This window comes from Xiphophorus couchianus, chromosome 13, assembly GCF_001444195.1.
Source record: "Xiphophorus couchianus chromosome 13, X_couchianus-1.0, whole genome shotgun sequence".
NCBI lineage: Eukaryota > Metazoa > Chordata > Actinopteri > Cyprinodontiformes > Poeciliidae > Xiphophorus > Xiphophorus couchianus.
In genome coordinates, this window is record NC_040240.1 from 7,147,722 (window position 1) to 7,173,620 (window position 25,899).

Below are 25,899 nucleotides of genomic sequence, written 5' to 3' on the forward strand. Positions count from 1 at the left end.
AGCCACCATTCTCAAAATGTGTGGTTAATAACTATAATTTATTCTAAACAACAGATTCGCCTGGAAAACTGCTCTTGATTTTGAGTGTTACAGGTAAAGGTTTGAAGAAAAGAAAACCAGTAGGATTAATTTAATAAACAATGTGTCACATTGAAAATTTGATTGGTTTTAACAACTACATTGATTTGGTTTTTCTTATGCTACACTTTACATACCAGAAACTATACTTTTTTTTTTTTTTAGCAATTTATTGTTAAGGCTGTAAAAAGATTATGTGGCACATTATAACCTTCTATGGATGCAAACTCGACTAAAACCCCACCTGTTTAGGATTGTCTTTGAAACGTAATCAATTACAAATTTATTGATGGAACCTGACTTAATGTCGCGTTTTGATTGTTGATTCTTTGTTGCATTGTGTTTCTGTGTTTGATATGACGTAAAGCACTTTGAAATGCCTTGCTGCTGAAATGTGCTATACAAATAAAATTTGACTGATTTGATTGATTGATAATAAAAATATTGAAATGTGGTATTGACTATTTCTATTGAAAGTGAAGTGTGTCTTGTGATGTGCTCTCAAGGCGCCGAGTTGGCCCGACTTCATGTTGTGACATAGGTTTCAGCAATTATGTGAAACCCCAGACATTAAGTTTGGTGTTTTTAGATGGACTGAAGTAAGAATTTGAGCTGCTTGGTTGTGTAGAGAGAGTTCAAAAGGAGGAGTGCTTCTTGGCTCCTAGGAGATGTCTCCAACACTTTTATATTTTCTTGACTTTGAATGAACAAATTGTAAAAGAAAACCAACAACAAGAATGTTGGTTTTTTTTAGCCCAAAAAGTCAATAAAACTATATTGATGTTAGCAGAAGCTAAAGATGTGCTTTTCTTTGTGAAAACACAAAAATTAAACATTTTTATCTATTCCCGTATTTTTAAACTTTCAATTATATTGTTTTCATTTCTCATCCCTGAATTCAACATTTGTAAATGATTTTTGTATTTAAGTTGATCTTTATGATTCGTACTTGTTCGATAATCTCAAATATTAAGTGGAACAAAAAAGCAAAAACGGGGGAATTTTTTAAAGAGGCAAATACAGAATAAGATCCTTGGTTGATGGATTAAAGCACGACTGTGTTCATTTGCCCTTGAGGTTCATCACACACTCATAACCACATTTAACGAGAAAATGTTCAGGTCTGCTATGTGATCTTGCAGGTTAAAACTCTGACACAAACTATTGCTTATGTCCCACTGCATCTAATCTACAGTAGACCCTCTGAAAGGGGAGGGCTTTAATAGTGCTAATCACCAATTTGTTCCCATTCACAGTACCAAGAGTCTGAATTGAGTTAGTTAAAAGGAAATCAAATATTATAAATACGATCACATAGATTCTTTTGTTAAAAATGATTCAAAGTGTACAATTGTTTGGTAAGTAAACATAAGAATATATCTCTTTTCACTTTTAAAGAGTGTTAAAACCTGCTACAACTGCAGCATGTCAATCATTTCATCAAACAGTTTAAGCAAACAACCTACCTTCCCACCTCTACCATCGCCAGGAGGGCCCTGTGAAGATAAGCAAATTATTCAATTTACTCTTGAGTGCATTTTTTTTCTTTACCAAATCTTTCATTGTGGAAAAGTGCTCTCACCGGTGGACCCGGTTTTCCAAATCCTGGCAGACCCGGAAGTCCGGGCTTCCCTGGCTCCCCAGCTAACCCTTCCGGACCCACCGAACCCGGAGTGCCCTGGCAAAACAAACCCGGCGCAGGTTCTATCAAATCCAAACTGGGCTGCATGAATGTGACAGGCAGGCTGATGACAGAAAGCCCAAGAGTTAAGGCAGACAAACCTTCTGTCCCTTGGGGCCGACGACACAGATGGACCGTTCTTGACCCTGGGAAATGGTGACAGACAAGAGAGGAGAGTGACATCATCAGCGTGTTCTGAGGGGGAATAAAACGAGCGTTGTTGGTGTTAAAGAAAACGCAAAGCTTGTCTCCTTTATAGAAATGTTCAAGTCTTTTAGATTTCTCTAATTTATTTAACATCGTTCACCAGAAGGAAAAATAGACAGGGTTATCATAAAGCCTGTGAGATGAATTGTCTTCAGTGGTGCATGTGATATATTTCTGCCTGCCTGACTCAAGCCACATCGACGAGCGCATTCATTTTCAGAATGTCAGATGGATGGGAGGAATTAAAAACAAAATCTATTCCCCCCGCCCTACCAAATCCATCTGGCTACAACAAGCACTTAGGTTAGAAAACTGCTAAATGTGAGTTCGTCGGATGCCAGAAAAAACTGCTGGAATCTCTCGGCGCCCTGCTAAGGCTGTAATTTGTTCCTCAAAAGTTTGCATGCGTTCGCGGGCTCATTGCACCGTTCAGGGGGGAAGATTAAAAGGTTTAAGTCTTCCTGAATAGACGGCTGCCTGTGTGAGAGACAAACGGCCCAGTCAATGAGGCGGCATTGATTGTGCAAGCTTTGTTGCTCTAGCCTAATCTAACAGGCATTAGCAGGTTGACTTAACGCAACAGGAGCGGGCAGATATCAATGAGAGCCCGAGTTTAGAGAGCGGTACCACATGGGTTTACCAAATATCCGCTTAGGCCTGATAAAAGTAACCACACAGGAGGATGAGTGAACATCTCTCTGAGATGTCCTCTCTTATTTATGCGATTGTAAAAACCGTATTTTGACCTTACTGTCTGACTTGCTCTAGATGTGTTGAAGAAAACAAGCACAAAACACGTACATTCTTCCCCGGTGTTCCTGTCAGGCCTTGCGGACCAATCTCCCCTTTCTGACCTTTTTCTCCCTGGACAAAACCACCAAGAGAATGAGAGGTTAGAATCTAATTGGGTGATCATTAGGGGGTTACGTCTTGATTATTAATCACCAAAAGTTTCTTCAACTGTTCACCTTGTACCCAGCTGCCTGACCCCGGTTGGAAGCCGTTCCCTGTGGAGGCAATCAGCGGAGATAAGGCCAAGATCAATGACTTGGCTCTAAAAGAAGACAAAACGTACACCACACACACACACACACTCACGCCCCCTCGAGCATGGCAAACATAGTAAGCAGTCAGTAGCCTGCGTGGGCTAACACCAAGAGGCAATTGCCCCATTTACACAAAGTCTCAGAGAAAGGAGCTGGTCTTTTCTAAAATTGGGGAAACCTCATAGGTTTTTTCACATTTTGTCAAAATACAACCACAGACTTTTTATGGCAGCAGCAATGTTTTTACAAAAACGGATCTAAATCCCATGGATTTGTATTCACAGTGTTGCCCAAAAAATGAATAGTCAGACTATAAAAAGAGTATAGTGTGGCAGAAAAGTGGGGGAAAAACAAACAGGACAGGTGATCCAATTTACATATATTCCATTAATTGGTCAGAAGCAATCAAAGTAGGTTTATTCAAGTTAATTTATTATGTTTATTACGTTGACAAGTCAGACAAATGTATGCCATGCAAAAAAGTTTAACAAGCTCAATTTAATTAATCATGATTAAATAATTGTGAGCTGCATTCTCTCTAGATGCCCTACTTTATGTTGGTCTATAATATAAAATCCTAGCAAATTACACTGGATTCTGTAGTTATAAAGTGCAAACTGTGAACATTTTTTTTTTGAGGGGGTGTAAATATGTTTGCAACTTAAATGATACACATGTTAGTCGGTTGCCTTAAATCCCCCTTTCGTCCTGCAGGTCCACACATTTACAATCTTGCACGGTTAATAAACACTCTACTGGTAAAATAAAAATACACAAAGAGCAACAGGGTTTCTAGCTGCATAATTAATACTGAAAAATGAGGCTCTGCATAAGAATCAACCCAAAAATGCTGAAGGGGCTTAGCTGGGTTGGAAAGCGCTGGTACGTGTTGCTGCAACCTGTGGCTGAAACTCTGGCACTCACCGGCTCGCCTTTCTCGCCCTTCTGGCCCATGGATCCATCTGTGCACTGAGGTTAGAGACAGTTGGTTGGCACAAATTTTCACAAATCACTTTTGGCAAGAAGCAGGAGGGGGGAAAAAGGCCAATCCTAGCTCACTGTATGCTATGCAAAAAGAAAACACAAAAACAAAAGGAAAGGCAAGCAGCATGAGGGTGGGAAACGACTAGTTTACTTACTGGACCTGAGCAACCATCGCCCTGAGACACAGAGAGATAGAGAAGATGGATGATTATTTGTGAATGCGCCGTGAAATCAGAATGCTGTGTCGTGTTGCTATTTGGTCAAAGTGTAGCCTTTAATTGCTTCCCATTAATTAGTTTCATTCATTTTAGCTTCCCAGTACATCTACATCCTTCATACTCACCCGGCCATCTTTTCCTCCAAGGTTTACAACCTGTGAAACACACACAGGGAACATTGTAACATACCTCTTGAATTGACATTTCTAACATGATCTTACGGAAAGAAGTAAAGATCAGCGATCCTTACATTTTCCTCCTTACTCAGGAGTAAACAACCAGCACACTACAGACAGACACAGAGAAAGAATAAATTAACACTGCTGTGGGCTTTATGAAAAAATTAAGTCTTGTAGTTTCTGCTGTCACCTGACAGTGGCACTCTTGCACAAAATTCAACTTTTCAAAATCTCCCTGCTGCTACATTATGCTGCTAAAAGAGGATGAGTTGTATGCAAGTGGGCACACACACACGCACGCCCCCACGCACACACACACACTAACACATCTCCCCTGGGAACAGGAGATCAATAGGAATGTCTGATTCCCATAGCACCGGAGTGAGCAGACCAGCTGCTCCTGCAGGATGGTGCAAAAAACATGATCATAGTCACATGCACACACCAAATAAGGACAACAATTATAAATAACTGAAGCGATTTTTTTTTTTTTTTTTTTTTTTTGGCGGAAGCGGGTAATTAAAGCTGAATTACTGCAGTCCGTGTTTCTGGGAGTCTGGCTTTCACACACCAGGAAGTTTGCAATATGCTGAAGTTGTGACTGTGTGAGCTTGCCGAGACGAGAGAGAGTCAGAGAGAGAGAGAGCGGTTGTAACAGCACAGAGACAACGTGTAATTCTAGCTTTTCCCTTTATTCCCCTCTTCCTCTCACACGCTGCAGATCTATCAATGGCTGCTTGAACCAGCTGCAGTGACGACTCACTCTTTCCATGTTCTCATTTGCGATTGAACGCTGCTCAAAGAAGATCTACTAAAAGCCTACAGAGTACTTTATTTATTCCCAATGTTATATTACAAGGCAATAAAAACGAAACACTGCTCTTATAAGCTCATGTTGCTGGTTTTAGTGCTGTTAACTAATTCAGATAGCTAGTAATGTACACACAAACACATCTCCTAATATAAAAGTATAGAGTTTGCATATTGACTCTTAATGGCAACTTCACAGTCAAGCATGTAGATTCTAGAATGAAGATTAAGTTAAAAGTGAGCATATGAATAGGCAAGAGGACTTTAGTGACTTTGAAAGTGGGATGGCTGTTAGTGCCTGACTAACAGCTAAATTCTTCATGAAATCTATTTCATGAAGAATTATAGCAGTTTAGAGGTGAAAGATCGTCTTAGCCAGTACTACAAGGTAACCTAATACAGCGGTAGATGAGTGTGTTGTCAGCCTTGACGGTCATAGAACCATCTGTTTTATGTCTTATCTGTAGTGAATATTAAATATTGCAAACTTTTCCCTGTAACTTTATTGTTACATTGAATTTCATTTGCTCAATGTTTTCTCTTACTCTGTTTCTTTGTGGTTTAGAAGGTAACAGCTTTTAAATATTGATGTTTCTGTCAAATTTAAAATAATTATTTATAATCAGGACATTAGAATAAAAAAATTCAAGAAGATTTATGTTCATTAAAAAGATCCTTCCAGCATTTTAAACAATCGTTTATTTTATTCTTGATCAAAAAGACCATCATAAACAATCCTTTTTTGTAGATTTTAGTGAGTTTTATTTTAAAAAGAATAGGTTACTTGGCTTTTATTAGCACCAAAGCAGATCTGGACACACCCTAATCGGTATCCTACTACCCAGGACAGATTAATGTTTGAGCATATTAATATTGGGTGTGTGATGAGGCCCTGGTCTTAAAAAACAAACAATGAAAAAAACTATCATATCATAATGTATGCAGACTATTTGTTTTGAGTGACCTCAAGAAGGTAACTATTAAATGCAATTGAATCTTAAATTTGTATAAATATTTAAATTAGTCCAAATCAATGACACTTTGGTGAAACTACTGGTTAATCGTCAGTCCCAGTCAGCGTGGATAAACAAAGGCAGAGTATTTAAAGGGAAAAACCAAAAAAGAAGCAAAGGGCTTGGAATTACAAATACCAATAGAAAACAGGACTGAAAGTAAAGTGCTCTCAGTAAATGGGGAGGTTAAGCTTTGCTGCCCAGTGGCGACTTTGTAGGCAACTCCACAGCGGCTAGCTGTACCTCATCAAAAAACTTGGGCACTGAGCCGTGTACAGTTGGTGGAGCAGCAGAACCTTTTTGTTTTTTCTTAGAGGTGGGTCCAGGACCTCTGATGTCATGACAAGATGAAAACAGGCTTTCAGAAAAACAACTTATCCAGAGTGGAGCCCCAAACAGACTATGTCCCATTGGGAAAGACATCCGGTGAGTAAAGGTGATTCTTATTGAAAGAGGCACCTCATTATTTCAATTCAGGCTAGGAAAATACAATGCGTCTGTCAGACGCTGCATTAGCGGGAAGGATTTGTGCATTAATTAATGATGTTTTAAGTAAAACCGCCGTAAGAACAGTAAGTACAACAGGAAGTGTGTTTGGAAACACAAATCACAGAACAAGAGAAGATCCGAAAGCCTGAGTCTAAAATGCTCACATTAATGCAGCAGTATAAGGACAATCGATTCATTCCTGTTGAGCAATGTTGGAGGGAAGTTAATGTTCCTGTCCTTGTTGTTCCTGGTGAAGATTTCAGGAGAGTTAAAAGTGACCATCAGGGGATTGACACGCTTCTGGATTCATCCCATAATCACAACTACCTAATTATATCCTAATCTTACCCATTTCTACCAGAACACAGCATAACACATGGCCAGGAAGGTACGGTCAATGCATCTTACCTGTCCTCAACAAGTTGTAAGGAGTTTGCTGAGTTAATGGCTGTAAAATAAACTACGCAAGTGATTGTAAAACAGCTATGCAAATATTAATATTTTGCTGTTTCTATAGATGCAACTCCTTACATTGATTTAGATCATCTAACCTTCATTTTTAGACTTTTTAGCAAACAGGAGAAAGTTGTGAAACCATTTTTGGCATTTGAACCAATTCATTGTCATGCAAGACAGTTTTGCAGCTTTTGTTATTGCGATAGCGGAAAGCCTGGGATTGGATTTATCTAACTGCGGAGGCCAATGTTTTGATAAACGCAGCAACATGTCAGGGTGAAATAACGGCCTGCGGCGCATTTAAAGCAAAGAAATCATTTATTCCTTTATGTCCCATGCACAGCTCATTCTCTAAACTTGGCGGGTGTTAACATCACAGAGGCCAGGATTATTGAAGTGAGGAAGTTTTTGATTTACTCCAATATTTGCGCTCTGCATCTGCTTCTTGATGGGAGCCTGTTTCTGAGAACTAGGACATTTGTATCGGTTTGACATTGAAGCCACTGTCAAATACTTGTCGAAGTTACTGTGCTGGGCCTTGTTAAGCTTTTCGGCATAATAATTCCAAAATGTGAGAGGCTCTGGGGATGATGCCCAGCTATCATAATGAAAAAAAAAAAAAAAAGACAAGAAAAATGCACATCACATAGAAAAATGAGATTATGTAGGACCTACCTTTTGGTGAACTCTTGGACAAAAAATGCATACTTAATTGTTTCTAAAAGACAAACGTAACTCTTCAAAAGTGTGACCTAGACATTTCTCAGACAAAGTGAATCACTTCGGAGCTTTTACTAAACCTCACGGATTGAAAATGTGTCCTTCAAAACGTCTGACAATGCTTATGGATTACAGTCAGTGTTTTACAGTGTACCTGTATCTGACAGTGCTTGTCAGCAGCTGCCAGGACAAACTATCATTTCCCCAAATGGGCAGAATTGGAAAAAAAAAAGAAAAGAACTAGACTGAGAGATGCCTCAACAGAATGTCACTCTTAGCCATTGAGTCTAAATTGGTAATGGAGCTGGACATTGATATAATTCACAAGTTTCCTTCAAGAAACGCCAAAATGAAATAAAATTCTCTGTCTTTCTAAGCTTTCTGATTTGACAGATTACAGTAACTTTTTAGCAACAATTAACCAATCAGCATTGCTGTCTTTTGACTTCAATGTTGTGGATAACTCTGAAACTGCAAAGTCAAATAGCACTAGATTGTGTTTGCATGGTCACAATGGCAAACCTTTAGAATTGCCATATGTCCTGTTAAGTACGGATCTGTCTCATTTAATTGCACATCCCATTTTAAATCAGTATACGACAAATGTTTTTCCAGTATTTCCAGGTTGTCCTGAATGCAGCCTCATCTTGTCCAAACGTTCTTTCTTTCTACATACAGGTGGATTTATTTATCAGTGCTTAAAATGGCAGCAAACGAGAAAGATAATTTGCTGAAGTTTGGTAAGAAACATTATTGCTTGTCCACGCTACAGGTGAATGACGACTTCTCTCGGTGGTCTTGTCCTGGTCATGACAGGTTTTTTAATTATGTATCTTTTTGATTGGTTATGTGGTAATGAATATGTGGTAGCCTGTTATTAGTAAATAATATTTGAAACAGAATATATTCTTGAGCTCATAACTAAGGTTGTGTCAAATTACCAGATAAGCATCACTTGGCACTGTCTGTTTGGAATGTGGCAATTACCTACAAACTATATGTGTCACTTAACCTGCTGCTAATGTAGCTGTTGATAAAAGTATTGCGTAGGCTGGCCTTAATTAGCGTCTGCACGGAGTGAAATTGTAGCGCCAAGGTCGTTTGATTGATCTCTGACTTTTTTCTAACATGATTTACTGTAGCCCTCTTTCTCAAGTGCCATGTTTGATTAAGCCAAGACTGCAGCTTAGCAGTAAATCGCGAGCATGCACATTTTCCTGAATTTTTATCCACTTGCGTCGTGTACGACTTGTGCTTTGTCCTGTGAAGCAATGCCAAAGAGAAGGAACTACATTCTGGGATTGCACCACGGAAATTGCCTTTTTGTGCTGCTAAGAAATTTCTGCAGATTGATGGGAGCTGAACCTTTTCACTCACACGACCATGAAGCACATGCAGAAGGGGGGAAAAGCGCAGAAGAATAGCTGATGAGGCATGACATGAACACTGGTCAAAATTGGCTCTTGACTGAGCTTCGGGATCATGCAGTAGAGGTAAAATTTAACACACATTCAGCCTGTTTATTAACATAATAACATTAATTCATGAGCCTGTTCGGTGCTAGGGATAGCTGAAGAAGTGTATGGTATCCACCTTTCTAAATCGTTCTTATCCAAAGGGTAAATTACCTTATATCTGCATTGAAAAGAAAACAATAATAATCTGAGCTCTTGTAATCTAACCAAATTAAATTCACTTTTACTTCCTTCCTCTAACGCCCTGGTGAGCCACGAGCGCCAACCCGGGTAATACCCCACATTGAGGAAGTCAAGAGAGGCAGCCTGATACATTAGTAAGCACACACCGGAGCAACATAATGAAGCGTCTGGAGTTTTGTATTCTATTTGTGAATAGAGCATGCCTATTGTAGGTGAATGACAAAAATTAATAGGCAGAAGGAACACCCCAACTGAGACCGGTTGCATAATGAGGCGTAAATCAGTTTCTCAGTCAGTCAGCAAGTGTTCGAGAACGGCAGCAGGAGATGGTGTCAAATGCACAACCTGCTTAGCCTGCACATTGTCCTCTTGTTTTAATTTAAGCAGAACATGCAACTCTCTGGACGGGCTTACAAAGACGGCAAAAGACTCAATTCAAAGTGTTGCTCTAGTCCATCTGGGAAAAAAACATGTTTTTTTTTTTTTTAAGACAGCAGTAGGAAACTGGAACACATGCTGGGAACTTGCTCCTTTCGCTTTGTGAACCGAAGAGTTTACAAAGCGGTCTTAGCTGGAGCCAGTTGTCCCGCTAGTCTCATTAAAAATGCAGCAATGTTAAGTCACGTGTGTGCGAGTGGGTGTGAATCGTGAGGCTTACTTTTTCTGCAAGATCCTTGGATGCAAAAATATCCTGCTGGCGGAGAGAAAAAAAAAAGAAGGTTATCAGACGACATTTTTGTATCGCAGGAAAGTTGCTGCAGTCCATCCTTTTAAATTTTGTACCATTTATCAGACAAACAACAACAACAACAATAGAGAAAGAAACGGGAGACATTTCATTTACATTGATACGTCATTAGGACTTATTCTGTACTGTATTTTTAAGAGTTAAAAAAAGGATGAGCTTAAGAAGAACATGACTGTATCGTATAAGCCCCAAAATACATAAATATATGTACCCCCTGCTGTGTGCAGAATAGCAAATTGATTTGGAAAACAAGAGTCAACAAGGAGGTAAAGGAAGCAAGCAAAAGCTGAGTGGAAGCAATTTTGCTCGAGACAGCAAGTTAAGAGGCAAGAAATAAGAGCAGTGCCATAGAGAAGAAGGGAAAAGCCATTTTACAGGTAGTGTTGAATTTCATCATAAAAACTCCAGTAGTCACACATAAGGCTTTAAAAAAAAAGGCACAAAGAAGACTTTGGATCTTTTGAAGCCCGGATGACCTTTCAGTTGGAATCTGGGTTGAAAGCAAGAAACTGAATTAAAAAAAAAAAGGCTTACAGTGCAGCAAGATAAGAAACACTGTGGTTGAGATTTGTCATATTTCAGGAAGGCAGCAACTGCTGTGACCCCCCACCCTTACACGCACACACGCACCCCCGCACACGTACGCCCCCCCCCCCAAACACACACACACACAAACCCGTACCAAACCTTATTTGATAGTTGCAAAGAAAGGTTGTTTGACATCATCAGAAGATGGGGTTTATTATTGAGGGTCAGAGGAGTCAATTATACCTCTTGTATCCTGCTGCCCTGCCAGTGAGACAACCACTGCAAATTGCAACCAAACAATTGATCAGGGCAATGTAACCTTACTGTAAATCTCCCCAGGAGGTTTACCGTTTTGCATAGTATTGTTATTTGAACCTCTAGCAAGCTGAGTCACTACCATTATGAAGATAACATATTTGTCTAGATATTAGCCATGCAAAGTTGACTGCTAATGGCATTCTACTTTAGGTTGATTAAAAAAAAGTTAAAAAAAAAATAATAAATAAATAATTAAAAATACTGCAACTTACAAGACCTCGATTGTACTATTGAAAACCTGAATTTAATTTGTCTGGTTAGGAAACAGCTATTTGCTGCACTCTTCTCAAGATGTCAAATGCATGAAAGTGAATGCTAAATTTACAGACTTTCTGATTAATTTGGTTATTCATTATCAGACCCAGACCACATAAAAACACTTACAGATAAATTGGCAAAGTATTTTCAAAAGCAGCCTTGGTCTCTAAAATAGAAAAGGTATATGAGACCATAATATTATTGGAAAATAATAATATGAAGGAAACATCCTTCACGGGTGATATTGTAAATAACTAAAACACACACTCTTTTTTTAATGATTACCTGCTTGAATAATTGCCAATGGACAAAAATCTTATTAGTTGTTCCACAACAGAAAAGTCTTGATTTTGCTCATAAGCAACTTGGTCCTTACTCATACGTTTCTAACCCTATGTAACAACTAACTGTGCTGCATTGTTAACTGTGGCTTGGAGGCAAACAAGAACAACAAGATGAAATTTGATTTCAGCAGAGCTTCTTTTATGTTTGTTTTTCCTATAACAGTGCTAAAGAATCACTTTGCTTAGCACCTTCACTCGATTAATTTTATTCAGCCAACGTCGGTCCAATTAATTCCAATACTGTGCAGATCAGATACGTTTTAATTCACTCCAGTATACAGAGGTCTAAATTCAAACTCAAACAATCAGTTTCAATTAAGGTTAGTCTATACTTTGCAAAAGCTTGTGTTGTTCATCTCAATACAACAAATCTCACATATCATTTTAAAGCCACTCAATGGGTTCTTTGCACTTCTCATGTATTTCCACTCATATTTCAAAGACAACGATTTTAATTGTACTTAATTACAGAATTTCAATTATTAGGATATAAACGTAAAGTGTTAAATACCATTAACCAAACTAGGAATTTTTATCCACACTCCTGACTTACATACATATATGAAATAAATATATACATATGACAAAAAGGCAGACAGAGCCTGTGTCTTGAAAACACATCCACAGTCGTTGCTTTTTAAATTAAGCTGACCCCAACTGAACCATCCTGTTTGCATAGTGAATACTCCATAAACAGAAGACACAATAAAGCATGCATGCATGCATGCACAGTTTAATGTGCCGTCACCTAGAAAGGGTTTGTTTATGGAAGCTGGTGTATGGTTCTGTATCATCCAGGCTGCATGCTGGAATCTTGGATTTCACAGTCCATTTACTATGTAGGAAACTAATAAACAGATAAAAATAGAAAGTTTTCTAGTCACTTTGTTTGTCTCGGCGTGAATGTGCGTGTGCTTGCTAGCAAGTGTGAAAAAAATAACGATAGGAGAAAGTTTAAAAAACAGAATCAGACAAAATATGGGGAATCACTATTAGGCTTTAACGGAAGATGTTTTTTTGTACAAAGGTTTCACACATAAAAGGCATTTTGTTTTGTTTTTTATGAAATTCTAGGTAAAAGGCTGATCTTTGCAAAGCATTTGGAGCTCTGCTGAAGACACGCTCTCATACGGCGGGGAAAATATGCATTCAACATGTCAATATTTTTCACTGAAAAAAGTGATTTATGCTGATTGATATCCAATCCACACATACAATTAATTAGTCCGTGAATTATGTACGATGACGGGTGAAAGATTGAATAAGCTTGGAATGTATCAAGAAAAGGAGGCCCTGAAAGGAGTGAAACGGATAAAAATCTAAGAAAACAGCCACAATTTGTCAGAGTTTGGAAATGAATACTTAGATCCATATGGACAAATTAATATCAGATGCTTCAGACGCTTGTCTGTGGTCTATAGAAATGGTTCTCATTATACAAGCATCACACAGGACATATGTGCCTGAATGAGTAACAGACATGTTCAAGACAGTTTAAGGTTGTTATTACCAACAAAGGCTTTGCTACTGTAAAGTAAAAAAATATTTATATTACTAGATGTGTTCAATACTTTTTCCACACCATTTCACATGACACGCGGAAAAGGTGAACAGTATGCACTGATAATTTGTATCAATGCATACAAATTATAGTTCATTCGGTAATTTGTATGAACTAATATGGAAATTTGAGTCGATATCGATATCCGGTATCGATATTGCCGCAATGATGGATAACTGATATTTACCAATATTATGTATATTATTTTACTTCCTTTTTGACCCTTTGACAAACACGACCACACCGCAGCTTTTCTGCCGATACAGATTTGTTACAAAATGACTAGCATTGACCTTTACCCATGTTATTGCCGATATATTGCACATTCCCATTCATCTGTGACAATTACTTTTATATCCGTGGATTATTTGGGTCGCTGCTAATATCTGTTTTGTTCAAGAGGTTGTTTTGTTTTTTCTTGCATGGTTTTAAAACCAAACACTGTGGTTTGAAATGAACTAAGATAAGAGATTACAGTGTGTGAACTACATATCATGGTCCTTGAGTCTTAAAGATCTCCATAAGCTGGCAGATATTCAAAGTAGTTGTTTTTGGCCAAAACAAAAAAAAAGTCATTTGTTTTCTACTCCAAGATGCTTAAACATGCAAAACTGTAATAACTTCATTATCCTCCAATGTAATTTTTGTGTAGTTTTTGAAAAAGCTTGAACAATGAGTTTATGTTTAATATGCATGTAATCTAGCATCCATTGCGTTCCTGGAATTTTAAATAATTTAGTTGCTCCATCCATTTAGGTTTACAGAGTTTCAGACTGAATTACATTTCACACTAGCAGAGTAGTCAAACTGCAATTATACAGAGAAACAAGTCCGAGTGACGGTGAGAGATGAGGCAGAGAAAAAAACATGAGATGTTTGTGTCTAGCTGTGAGCATCAATGGGATTGATTACTATGTCCCAGAGTCTGGCAGAGCTTGAGCTCCAAGCTAACTCCAGAGAGTTACAAACGCAAGTCCCAATGAATAAATAACATATTTTAGATCCCTCCCCCTTTTAATATGTATGATGAAATAGGGAGTAACAAAAAAAAAAGAAGACGGTACAAGGAAGAACTTAGAGTCATTGTTGAAGCAATCACCAGACCCAACATTCACATGGTCCTCCAAAGTGATGCAAAGTCTACCGCAGGGTTTAGCTTCAAGAGGGAAGGAGTATCATTTTTGACAAACTGCCCAGAATTAGTTTTTTCCCTGAGACCATCCAAGATAAATCCATCTGAATAATAACACTGTCTGTTTCTTTGTGTGTCATGCATTGCGAAAAGACTTTTTTTTTGTCTAATTTGTTGAAAAGCTTAAATTCTTATCACCAAATTTAAAACGAGAGCCTTGCAAGTGAAAATGCATTGCACCACGCTCTCTTTAAAGCCTTGTTTCAGCCAGCGAAATGCATTTTATAACTGAGGATGTTGGGTTTGTTGGTACCACTTTCATACTTCAACTCCGTTGAACAACACTTCTGTAAATGTTTGGGAGCTGGGGAAATCAATATCTGCACTTCTAAAGGCAAAAATGTTCTCAGTGTTTAAAGATTTCCTCCACTGAACATAACAGCTTTTGTATTTTTTATGTTTTTATTTTCACATAATGCAGCACTGCTTTCTGTGGGTGGCGGGTAGGCACTGATGTCAAGGCTGTTCAGTTCTTGCCACAAACACCAATTTATTTTTTTTTCTTGAACTCCTCTTTGAAAGACATGAAAACCACCCATGCTTTGTGCACACATGCAACTGCATATTGTCAAGCAATGTTGGTTTTGTTTATGACATACGCTGTCAGATGGTCCTTGTCTTTTTGGCTGTGCAGCAACGATTTAGATCAATAATGCTCACAAGACAATTTTAAAGGAGCCTAACATAGAAAATCCCATCACTCTTTTCATCAAATAATCAAAGTTTTATATTATTTTATTTTCCTAACAATTCTTCACCCTATTGTATTTTAATATTATGTATTTCTCATCCAGGATGCCTGTAAAACCCATCTCTACCTCTTTTATACACTCCTAATTCCTGTGTATTCTGGATTGTTGTTCGTTGACCACTTGAAGAAAGTGGTCAACGAACAAAAGGCGTTGTCAACCATACGTAGACCAGTCAACATTTCATCACGGCACCAAACATATAGCAGACCAGACCGGAAAGCATGAGTTAGACCTTTACCTCTGTGGCACAATTTTATGTAAGTGGGGTTTCAATTGATCCAAATGCATTGTAAACATTTTTCCCATGCTAGGCTACGTTCTCTTTCACATATATTTTGATAAAGACGTTTTATTATTATTATTCGAACAATGTTTACGATTACATTTTGTGTTTTTATCGAATAACAACCCATCTGTAGTTTGTGCGTGTCGTAGCGGTGGAAATTACCTGGCTAAACATGTTTTCATCCAGGTCGTTTTCAGCTGCTCGACGGCTCTTTGCAGTATCAGTAGGGCACTGCAAGCAGGAGACAGAACAAACACAACGTTGCTGTATACTTTTCACTCTGTTAAGCTACCTTATCAACAGTAAAGGCAATAAAATGACAACGTGTTAGCACAGCTTTACATTTTTTTGATAGCAAAGGCCTATTATTCATTATGTCAGCAAATTAGCTTATTAGCAAGTTAGCATTGTCCGAATGTCAGTTGGATTGGAATGGGATTGGTGTTGACCTTTGGTTATAAAATAACTGGATAAAAACTAAGAATCCTTTACAAGTCACAAACATAATCTTCTTAGTTATAAGGGTTTGAACTGAAACACAAACATTTCGCATAGTGAATGGGAAATTATGCAAGGCTGCTAGGTTGACATGCACATTCTGCTCCATAAATCACACAGGTTATGTTTGGCACATGTAGAGAATAAATCTTTTTTGCATTTTTTTCCCATACTCAGTAAGACTGGATGTAAAGTTCCTGGCAATATACAGTAAATGTTCAAGTCATGCCAGAGACTCTGAATTGTATTTAGGCTTGGCCTTTGGCTGGACCGTTCTGACATGGATTAGCTTTGATGCGAACAATTCTATTCTCAAGTCTCTTGTAGACTCTCGCAGAATTTTCCTGTGTTTCCCCCCAGCTATCTTCCCATCAACTCTACCCAGCTTCCCTGCAAAGCTGAAGAGAAGCATTCTCAATAAATGATGCTGTCACCTCCATTATTTTGCTGTGGAGATGGGCAGAGAAGAATTTGCAAAATGCGATCCCATTAAAGCACCTTCTTCCAACGTTTGTATATCCCTTGTGGCAAGTACAAACTGAAATTCTCATGCCTTTTTTCCCCAATGTCTTGTTTATATGCTCTATCTTCAAACAGGACCTTCTCCAGTGTCGCTATGGAACTCTTGTCTTGGACTCTCATTTGTTGTGCTCGATTTTAGTTAGGAATATCAGAGCTAAAAGGGCAAGATATAAACGACTTCTTACACCGATTAATCATTTCCCTTCCTACTTGAAGAGTTTTGCGGTCGTAAAATTTTAAAATTTCAAAAAGCTCAAAAGAAACCAACATTTTTTGCAGGGCACTGCAGAGTAAAGAAAATGACCAACTGGGTATAATTACAACCATATGACGCAAATAGAGTGTGGGAATAAAGGGGGTTCAGAAATCAGAACATGACAATTGTACAAAATGTGGTTCATGTTCTCCACTGTGCCATTTGTCTTTAAAAATACTTCAGTTGCCACAGGTCTGCAATTTGTCACACTTGCCTCTCCAGCTCTCAAGCCAAATTTAGCTGTTGCTCAGAGGAAGCCCTGCGGCACACGTACAAAGAGTTAAAGTGTAATGGTTTTGTTCTACAAGCCCATACAATCCATTTTACAGCATGAAGTCTTCATTGCATAAGACTTAACTTTCAAACATCTGAGGGAGCATGCGCCCCGCCTTTTTGACGTCCGACTCCTTCAAATTCATTTGGCATAAGAAGACACAAACACAAAGGCACATAGGTAATAAAACCCTGGGGAATTATGTTGCAAAAAAACACAGACCAGGAGTTAAAGAGTTTTCAGCTGAAAAACAAACTCCTGAAGTGGATGATTGCCATTCTCCTCATGCCTGAGCAGATTCCTGTTCTGTTGTTAATCAAATGAATCTGTTTTCAATTTAATAAGTCTTTGGAGGTGTGCAAACAAAAACTTTCAAGACAGAGAAGAAAGAAATCGAGCGGACGGGCAAGAAACAAGGGAAACGGTGCGGAATATATTATTAAAGCCCTTTGCTGGGGCTGGAAGCAAGATGCCTTAAATCAGATTTGTATTCAAAGCAAGAACATGTTTCACAATCAAAGCTGATGAGACTTAATTACACAGTATGTGATTATATAAATAAATATATATATATGTATATAAATATATGTGTGTGTGTGTTCTTGAAATACTCTGAAGAATAAATTGTTAGACAATTATTAAAGTGTTGTGTTCTGTGGATAGCAGTCTTGCTGCATCTTCAATATAAGGCAGCCTATTTCTTTACATAGTTATGACAGAAGCTGGAAGAAAATACAGCAAGTATAGAAACATGAAGACAAACCATTGGTTATTAACTAGAACAAACCTCAAGAGCAAACCATAAGTTCCCTTATGGTGTTTCATTTAGATAATACACACTCAGCTTTTTGTGCATCTGCTTAGTGGAAGCCTTCCGACACCATAAAGAAGCTTTAACAAGTGCGCAGTGAGCATTTTTTTTCTGGCGAAAACATTGACTGATTTCAGTTTTTCAATATGAGCAGCGAAACACATATAAATGCACAGATTCATAACAGATAGGTATGATTTTAAAACATTTATTTCTGCTTAGTTTATGAGGGCTTACAGCAAATGCTATATTATCGGAAAATCACTAATCCCAATAAAAAGCTCTTCTTAAATAATAAAATGGCATGGTCATGGCCTACACAATCATGTGGAAAGACTGCTGACGGGACAGTTGTCCTCACACTGTCCACAAGAAGGGTAAAGCTGCAAATGGTCATCCATATAGAAACTGGTGATGTTCACAAATACTTTTGCATTATTTCTGCAGGAATATTGGTCTGGAAAAAGTGCACAAGCAGCATGGATGACTGTGGCCGTGAGAGGACTGTAAAGCAAAGCCCATTTTAAAGTTTGGGGGAGGTTCATAAGGCGTGGACTACAGCTGGAGATACATGGCTTACAACTGTCACACTCCATCTATTAATCCACTTCTGAAACAGAGACCAGAAATCGGTTTCTGTGTCATTCACAGGGAGAAGGTATTTCCTGTCTTACCCGAGCGCCGAGGATCTCGCAGCAGGACTCTTCAATTGCAAGCAATGGGTCACAATACAGCATCACCTGCTGAACATCCATCTGGAGAGAGAGCATGAAAACCGAGAGAGAGGAGGAAATTACTAATAGAGCGTTTGCATGCAGGGCTGCGCGTCCGCGGCTGTATTTCTGCTATAAGTTAAAGCGAAGCAGTAAACATGGCTAAAGGCCAATTAATTTTTCCATTCAAACAAATCATTTGGAAAGCTGTTTGTTGAGAGCTTCACCTGCATGTGTGTATATGAGCCATCCTTTCTGCACTTACGAAGCATCTGTTTTGCATTCTAACGAAGGAGCCAAACTGCTTTTCATTAACATTCCTATCTTAATCTTGATTTATTCCATAGTCTTGCTGTAATAATCAAATTCAAATAAGACTGCCACACATTAAAAACTGCACATATCACGCATAATCACATCAATAACTCTATTTGATATAAACGTGCATTGTGTGCTTTAGTAATGTGTGGCAAGGGATTTTATGTAGCGTACAAATGAGTTATTCCGTGTTCCTGTAAACTCATCAGGAGAAACACTTTTTTATGTCTTTGCTTCTCACACAAACATCTGATAAAGGTAGCTATCTATTTAAAGTATAACATTGGTTATTACACTGAACACCTGCCAGTCACCGTATATCAAATTTAACATAGAGCCTTAAGAATTCAATTGATATCCCTCTGTTTTTTAAAGCTTGGAAGAATGTTGTGTATGGTGGAAGTAAAGTAACTTTTCAAGCATATCCAAAACCCATATAACTTTGTCACATTTTGTAACTATACAAACATAATCTTCTGTGTGCTTAACAGGGATGTGATGTGGTAAATCAACACAAGGTTGTGCTTAGTTGTGAAGTTAATGTCAAACATAAACATGAAAAATAGGATTGCCATTTTTAGTCAAAAACCATCAATTGAAATTCACTTTGAACGTGTGCGTCCCACCATTTGTAACTCTTTTTAGGTTTAGAGTCTCCACAAATTGAAACAGGAATTTTGAAAGTTTCTCTGTAGACTCTGTAATTGGAAAATAACATTACTTTATTTTTAGGGTTGGTTGGGTGGTTATTAGAGAAAAAAAAATGTAGATCTTAGCCCAAAACAAAACGTATTATTATCCCTAATAGGCAAAGGCTTATAATGCATTCTCCGCAGCCAACCATAAAATTACCATTCAGGTCTTATTGCAGGAGGTTTCGGAGAAGTTATTCTCACCTGCACCGGTCCGGCATCTGAGGCCCGAACACCCAGCAGTGTGTGTCCGTCAGTCTGCAGGACGCCTCGGGGCTCGAGGGGCTTTGTCTCAATGGAGTTGCAGTCAACGTGAAGGGAGGCGGCGTCGCGTTGCACGCTGAGGGCCAGCTTGTGCCACTGGAGGTCCGTCAGGGCTTCGACGCCTTCGCCGTTAAAGACGCAGCTCACCAGCTCGGCCTCGGGGTCGGCACCTCTGGCTCGCAGGGTCAGGGTGCCGTCGGGAGCGCTGAAGTCCACCGAGAGCTTCAGTTAGGGAGGAAAGGAGTCGGTTATGATGGGGTAAGAAGTTAAACGCTACATAAAAATGTGTTGAATCTCGAGTTAAACAAAGAATAATTTGCACACGTAAATAGAAGCAAGCGGCGATACAACAAAGACGAGGTAGTAAAGGAAGGCATTAATTACGCACACAAGAAGTGCAGCCAATCAATCACAACTAATGAGGCAACTTAGCCTCCATCCATCATACACACTAAGCATTTAAATCTGGCCTCAGACTCGTAGCGATTATCGAGACTCGGAGGGACTCCAGTGCTTCATCATGGAACACATATGAATAATAATGAAGGTGAATGAAAGACGAGAGCTGGAGATGATTGAGGTAGGATGGACAAAGAGAAAGAAAGAGATGGAGAAAGAGAGAGAGAGAGAGAAAGGGTTGCCCAATGACAAATAAGGCAGGACAAAAGGCAAATGGGATGAAAGGGTGGAGAGAATTGAAAAAATGTCGCGTGAGAAAAAAAAAAAAATCGCAAGGGAAAGTGGATGACTATGCAAAAAGTGATGAGAGGGTCACAAAAAAGAAAGACGCAGAAGAAAAGTTAGATGATTAAAAGGTGAGCGATCGATGGATAGGGTATAAATGAGAGAGGGGATGTGTGGCGACGGGAGGAGAGAGGGGTGTTGCAGGACAACGAGAAAGTGTGAGGCAAGCAGCACCTGTGGATACCCCTGCTGATCTGATATCTGAAAGAGGTAGATGGTGTCCCTCAGTGCAGACTTTTTCAAAGCCAGGGTGAAGATCAACGTGAACTCGTCAGGTAAGCCGTGAGGGAGCACTTGACTGGGACACGGAAGTTAGGAAATGTCAGATACGTGATGATTGCCAGCTAATTGAAATCATTCGGTAAAACAAAATACACACATCAATACCTACTTTTATTTCCCCACAACATGTTTCATTTCAGTATTAGCTGGGAATATTTTTAAAACATAAATAAGTATAAAACACTTTACATTAATACATGAAAATACATGAACCACTCAATTTAAAACATTTTTTATATTTAATTTGATTAATAATATTAAATACTGAAAACAAAGTCGAAGCAATTTTTTAGATAAGTTTGGCCACTCTAAAATACATGAAGTATGAAATATGTTCACTGAATCAGACTGGGACTTTGTTTAAGCCGATTCTTTAACTCACATTGTTACCAGGGGACAAAATAAAGTACTGATCAGCACATTTTTTCAGACATTATGAATGCAAAGAAACTCCTCTCAAAACTCCAGGTCATTTATATTTATATTTATATTCTTCACAATAATGATAATCATTGACAATTTTGTCTTTCCATTTACCCCTCAGACAGTATTTAGTTTGATCTCAAGGAGTCGCTCTAGACAAAAGACAGTTTGAAGTAAAATTTCTAAGCAACCTGCTGGACAAATCGATAAAATAATCTGTAAATTTATGAAAAACTTGTGTTTTTTAGCAGCTCTGTAGTTCAACACTACGCAGCTTTTAGTGTTCCCAAACTGAAACAGGATTTTAAAAAAATGGATATACACTGTTTTCCAGACACTCAGTTGGCCTAGTTTTGAATTATATTCGTAAAGCACAATGGAAAGCCGGTGTGTGTGACCCTTTGGCATTAATTTTCATAGCAGAAAGAGTCCGGCAGGCTTCATCCTTCGGTTTCAGTCAAGGGCATCTAAGATCACAAATTTAAAACACACACACACAAAAATACAATCCATACAGGTGTGTGGATATATTGAGAGACGAGGGTTTCACGATAGAGCCCAGTGAAATGTCTCCTCACTGAGACGGTAAAAACTTTGAAATATTCTCCCTTGCTCTATTTCACTCCAACTCTTTCCCTTTGCACGCACACAGAATTGTTGATGCAGGCAGCTGGTCTCCCACTCCTAGAAGTTGGGTGACGTTGATTTATGAGCGAGGCAGGATCCTAGGGAAAACAGGCAAGTACGAGACGTCAAAACAAAGAGAAGATGAGTGGGGGGAAAAAAGGTGAGAAGGAGAAAAGACTGAACAAAAAGAGAAGAAAGAAGACAAAGAAGGACAGAGAGGTACAAAAAAATTGGTAAAAACAATATACAGCAAGGGACCAAATAAATGCATAGGAGTTTTGGCTTTTCATAATTAAAGAATGTGGGTGGAAAAGCTGATGAAGAAAAGATGGAAGAAAATGTGACAGAACGCGCCACAGACAGACAGACAGAGAGGAGAAAAGAGAAAAAGTCGTGCTCAGAACAGAGTTGTTTTGCTGTCGATTAAAGAGCTGCAGGGCACAAAACCACTCAGAAAAACTATCGACTATTTTTTTAGTTGGACGTGCTGAAACATGTCCTGTTACATTCAGGGTCATTAAAAAAAATTAAATAAATGAATAAAAAAAAAATTAAATGAAATAAAATCCCAGAAACCCAGAAACAGACCGACATGCGCTCCGAGAAGAGATTTCTCAGAATGAATCAGACAGACTCAGATTTCAGGGAAACTTACATCTTCCTCTCTTGTTTTAGTAACAAGAGCCACAGGAGAGGAGAACAACAGAGGAAATATAATAATAAAACAGTAGATTTCTTGCTTAAGAACAGGGTTTTAACTGGGGAGGTACATTAACACCTGTATTCAGACTTTTTAAGTGTGTTTGGATCCACTGCTTGCTGTGGCTGGGGTCTCTTTCTCTTAGCGCTTCAGTCAGAGTTAACCAGAAGGAATGTTAAATAGCGAGTACCTGACACATGAAAGAAGCGGACTCGGTTTGAAAGCGACAGCTGACAAATGCTTTTACATGCCATAGGTTTTCCCTGTTGCTAGACTGCTTTGTGTTTCTTTCCTTTGTGAAATTTAAACAAATTATAAACACCTAATCTGTAGAAGGTTCTTATGATATTTCCATAGTGGTGCACAGCTCTCAGGATGGATGAGTAGGTGTTTTTGATATAAATGAAATTACAGTGAGTCAGCTGTTTGTGAAGATACCTTCAGATATCATCTAATCAGCTGCTGTCTTAGCTTCATGATATATCTTTAACTGGCTTAAAAGCATCACACTCAGATTATTAAAGATAAACCTAGACTTAACCAAATATAAATTTGCTGAAAACTCAAATCCCTGTGGTGAGATTTGACTTATGTTTTTTTTTCAATGTCACTTGACGCTTACAGTCAGCTTCATCGGGTTTTTGATCAAACCCTCGAGAACTGAGTAAGATATAAAGATTAACAAAGAACGTCGAGTTTTCCTTATTCTTATTTAGTTCTTCATGCAATCTAGAGGGTTTTTTTTGTTTTGTTTGCATCATTAGCTTTCTTCTAGTCAGGTAACTGTACATCCATCCATTGTCATTCTTCTGTTCGAAATGAGGATGTAGGGGAAAACAGGGCCAAGACTGAAACCAAGCCAACACATCCCTCTCCATTTCATTCCAGTCCAAAAGGGATATGCAATTTCTCCAGCATTTTCTGGATCTACCCAGCAGTCTCCTCCCAACAGACCGTAACAAAAAATAAACAAATAAAATTGAGGCATCCAGAAGACTTCATAATCAGCTGCCAAAGCTGTCTGAGCTGACTTTTAATCTTTTCGAAAGGACAATATCCCCTCCAAGGGAACTTAAAGTAGAGTTAATCTGTCTCTAAGGTGAGTTCAACAGCCGTAGAGATCAGGCTCATTTCTGCCACCTTTGTATGTTTCTTATTCTTTAGTACATAATCCGTGTCTAATGACTACAGGCGATAGTCAGAACATAGATAGACAAGTACATTAAGACCTACACTTCTAGGCTCCACGCTTTGTTCATCACAACACACCAGTGCAGCACCTTGACACTTCAATGGTCCTCTCCCTCAAACAGGAATTCACCGGTATTGACTCTTAAAGTATTGGGTAACGGTTGCATTTACCCTTGTAAGATGGTGCTTTGCTGCTCTTCTTTTGTTTTTTTCTGTGTTTTTTTTTTTTTTTCAATGCCCCCTTGTTAGTTCCTGTCATGAATAAATCCATACTCACCTTGCCTGCAACAATGTCTAACAGGAAACACTGACTAACAGCTGAAAGAAACTGTCGTTCTGATCTTCCACGATCAGAAACGGCCCGGTCTGATGGTGAGGCGTTTATGAAGCGCAGTCAAGTTCTGCAGTCAGTATGGGTGTATCATCTCACAACCTGCCCACTGGCTCTTTATGCTTTATGCTTAAATCCCTGCCTTGGAAGCCTGCCATTGTGATGGTTATTGGATCCTTTTCTGCAAGACTGCTGTAGTCGTCTCTCATATAACACAAGTGGCTGAGCACTGGTGTCATGTCATTCATCTCTTTACTGAGCATTGCCATTATTGTGCAGTCTCAGGCCCGGGTAAGTCAATTCTCATCCTATTATCTTGTCATAGAGAGTGCACTCTAAAAGAATAGGTGGAGAGCATCATGGCTTTTCCTTTCTTAATTATATACATGGAAAACAAATTGAGACCACATAAAATTACCAGTTTCTCTGATTTCACTTTTCATGGGCATACATTTGAGTAAAATGAACTTTGTTCTTTTATTCTTTGTATTTATTTGCAGAAAATGAGAAATGGTCAAAATAACAATTAAGATGCTCATGTTTTAACTCAGGAAGACTCCAGAAAGCAATATTTGGTGAAATAACCAGGAGGTTTTCAGTGGCGCTCAGTGCAGTGGGCTCTTAATTCTTTTCCAGAGCTGCATGTATATATAAGACAAATTTATCTGAGACATCAAAATCTCAAGAAACAAAACAAAATTCAGTGTAACGTAGACGTAGCGAGGCCTTTCTGTGCTCTCCTGGTATGCTTGAGAGCAAAACAAAAACATCTTGAAATGTTGTTCTTTTGCCACACAGGTTCTGGTTTCCTAAGAGGTGATAGAGTTCTGTGTGTGTTTTCTCTCTCCTTTCGCCAGAAATACTTCTCTCTGAGATTTTGACAAATAATATTTGTGACTCTTAAGACGAAAAGTAAAACATGTTTCAGGTGAAAAATGTGTGGTGTAGGCAGATTCATCTTCAAGCGAGTTCGCACATCACATCCAAACACAGAGTGATAAAATACTTTGAGCTCTGAGCTGACCCATTTGGCAATTTAAAAAAAAATAAAATAAAGTGTTTTATTATTGGGGAGTATAACATAAAAATTTTATGGAAAGTACAAAGAAGAAAAAAAAAAGACCAAAGAACAAAACCCTTAAAAGCATTTGTCAACTCTACAAGTAACCTCTGAGTAAAAAACCTTTAAATGTATAAAGACATAGCTACACAGAAAGGAAGCCACAAGCTGCTGGATTTTTAATGACTAAAAATTGTGCCCAGAAAACAAGTTCAGAACATGTTCTAAAATGGAGCTGCCTAATCCTCACCCTGATAAATCTTTTTTTTTTTGTTTGTTTGTGGCTGGCAACTGCAACATGCCTACTAATTAAGACATCACTCCTACAGATTCTGCCAAGGCAAGTAAGGATGAAATTTCATTATGCAAGCTTGTTTTAATACAGAAATGTGGTTAAATCCCCCCCCCAAAAAAGAAGAAAAAAAGAAAGGTTGTAAGAATTCACTTTTACAAGCCGGTAACAGTAGTAATTTTGGAAATTCAATCAGCGCCTGACCAGCGTTTCTGCTTCTCCATGTAACAGCCCTTAGACAGCGCTCACATGGTGAACTTCACAAGCCGATACGGCTAAAGGGTACATTCAGATGGATGTGAAAAAGAGAACGTCTGTCAAACCCTGTGCCCACACAGTGTGGGAAATCTTGCACATAATTTAACTTTTATTCTC

The 25,899-nt window shown here is 38.6% G+C and overlaps 1 protein-coding gene across 6 annotated transcripts in view; it reads right to left on the minus strand.

Moving 5' to 3' along the window:
• col16a1 (collagen, type XVI, alpha 1) overlaps positions 1-25,899 on the minus strand; it is an 84,853-nt gene that overhangs the window by 37,327 nt on the left and 21,627 nt on the right. For 3 of the 6 annotated variants that reach the window (XM_028035473.1, XM_028035474.1, XM_028035470.1), the window contains exons 5-18: positions 20,793-20,916; positions 19,815-20,096; positions 18,562-18,642; positions 15,689-15,757; positions 10,198-10,230; positions 4,465-4,500; positions 4,340-4,369; positions 4,152-4,172; positions 3,937-3,981; positions 2,935-2,973; positions 2,768-2,830; positions 1,861-1,905; positions 1,661-1,756; positions 1,545-1,574 (exon numbers count right to left, since the gene is read on the minus strand). In XM_028035473.1, the coding sequence (XP_027891274.1) occupies positions 1,545-1,574; positions 1,661-1,756; positions 1,861-1,905; positions 2,768-2,830; positions 2,935-2,973; positions 3,937-3,981; positions 4,152-4,172; positions 4,340-4,369; positions 4,465-4,500; positions 10,198-10,230; positions 15,689-15,757; positions 18,562-18,642; positions 19,815-20,096; positions 20,793-20,916 (994 nt within the window). Of the gene's footprint in view, positions 1-1,544; positions 1,575-1,660; positions 1,757-1,860; positions 1,906-2,767; positions 2,831-2,911; positions 2,974-3,936; positions 3,982-4,151; positions 4,173-4,339; positions 4,370-4,464; positions 4,501-10,197; positions 10,234-15,688; positions 15,758-18,561; positions 18,643-19,814; positions 20,097-20,792; positions 20,917-25,899 lie in introns of those variants that run through there. The other 3 variants (XM_028035472.1, XM_028035476.1, XM_028035475.1) reach the window with 3 other exon arrangements.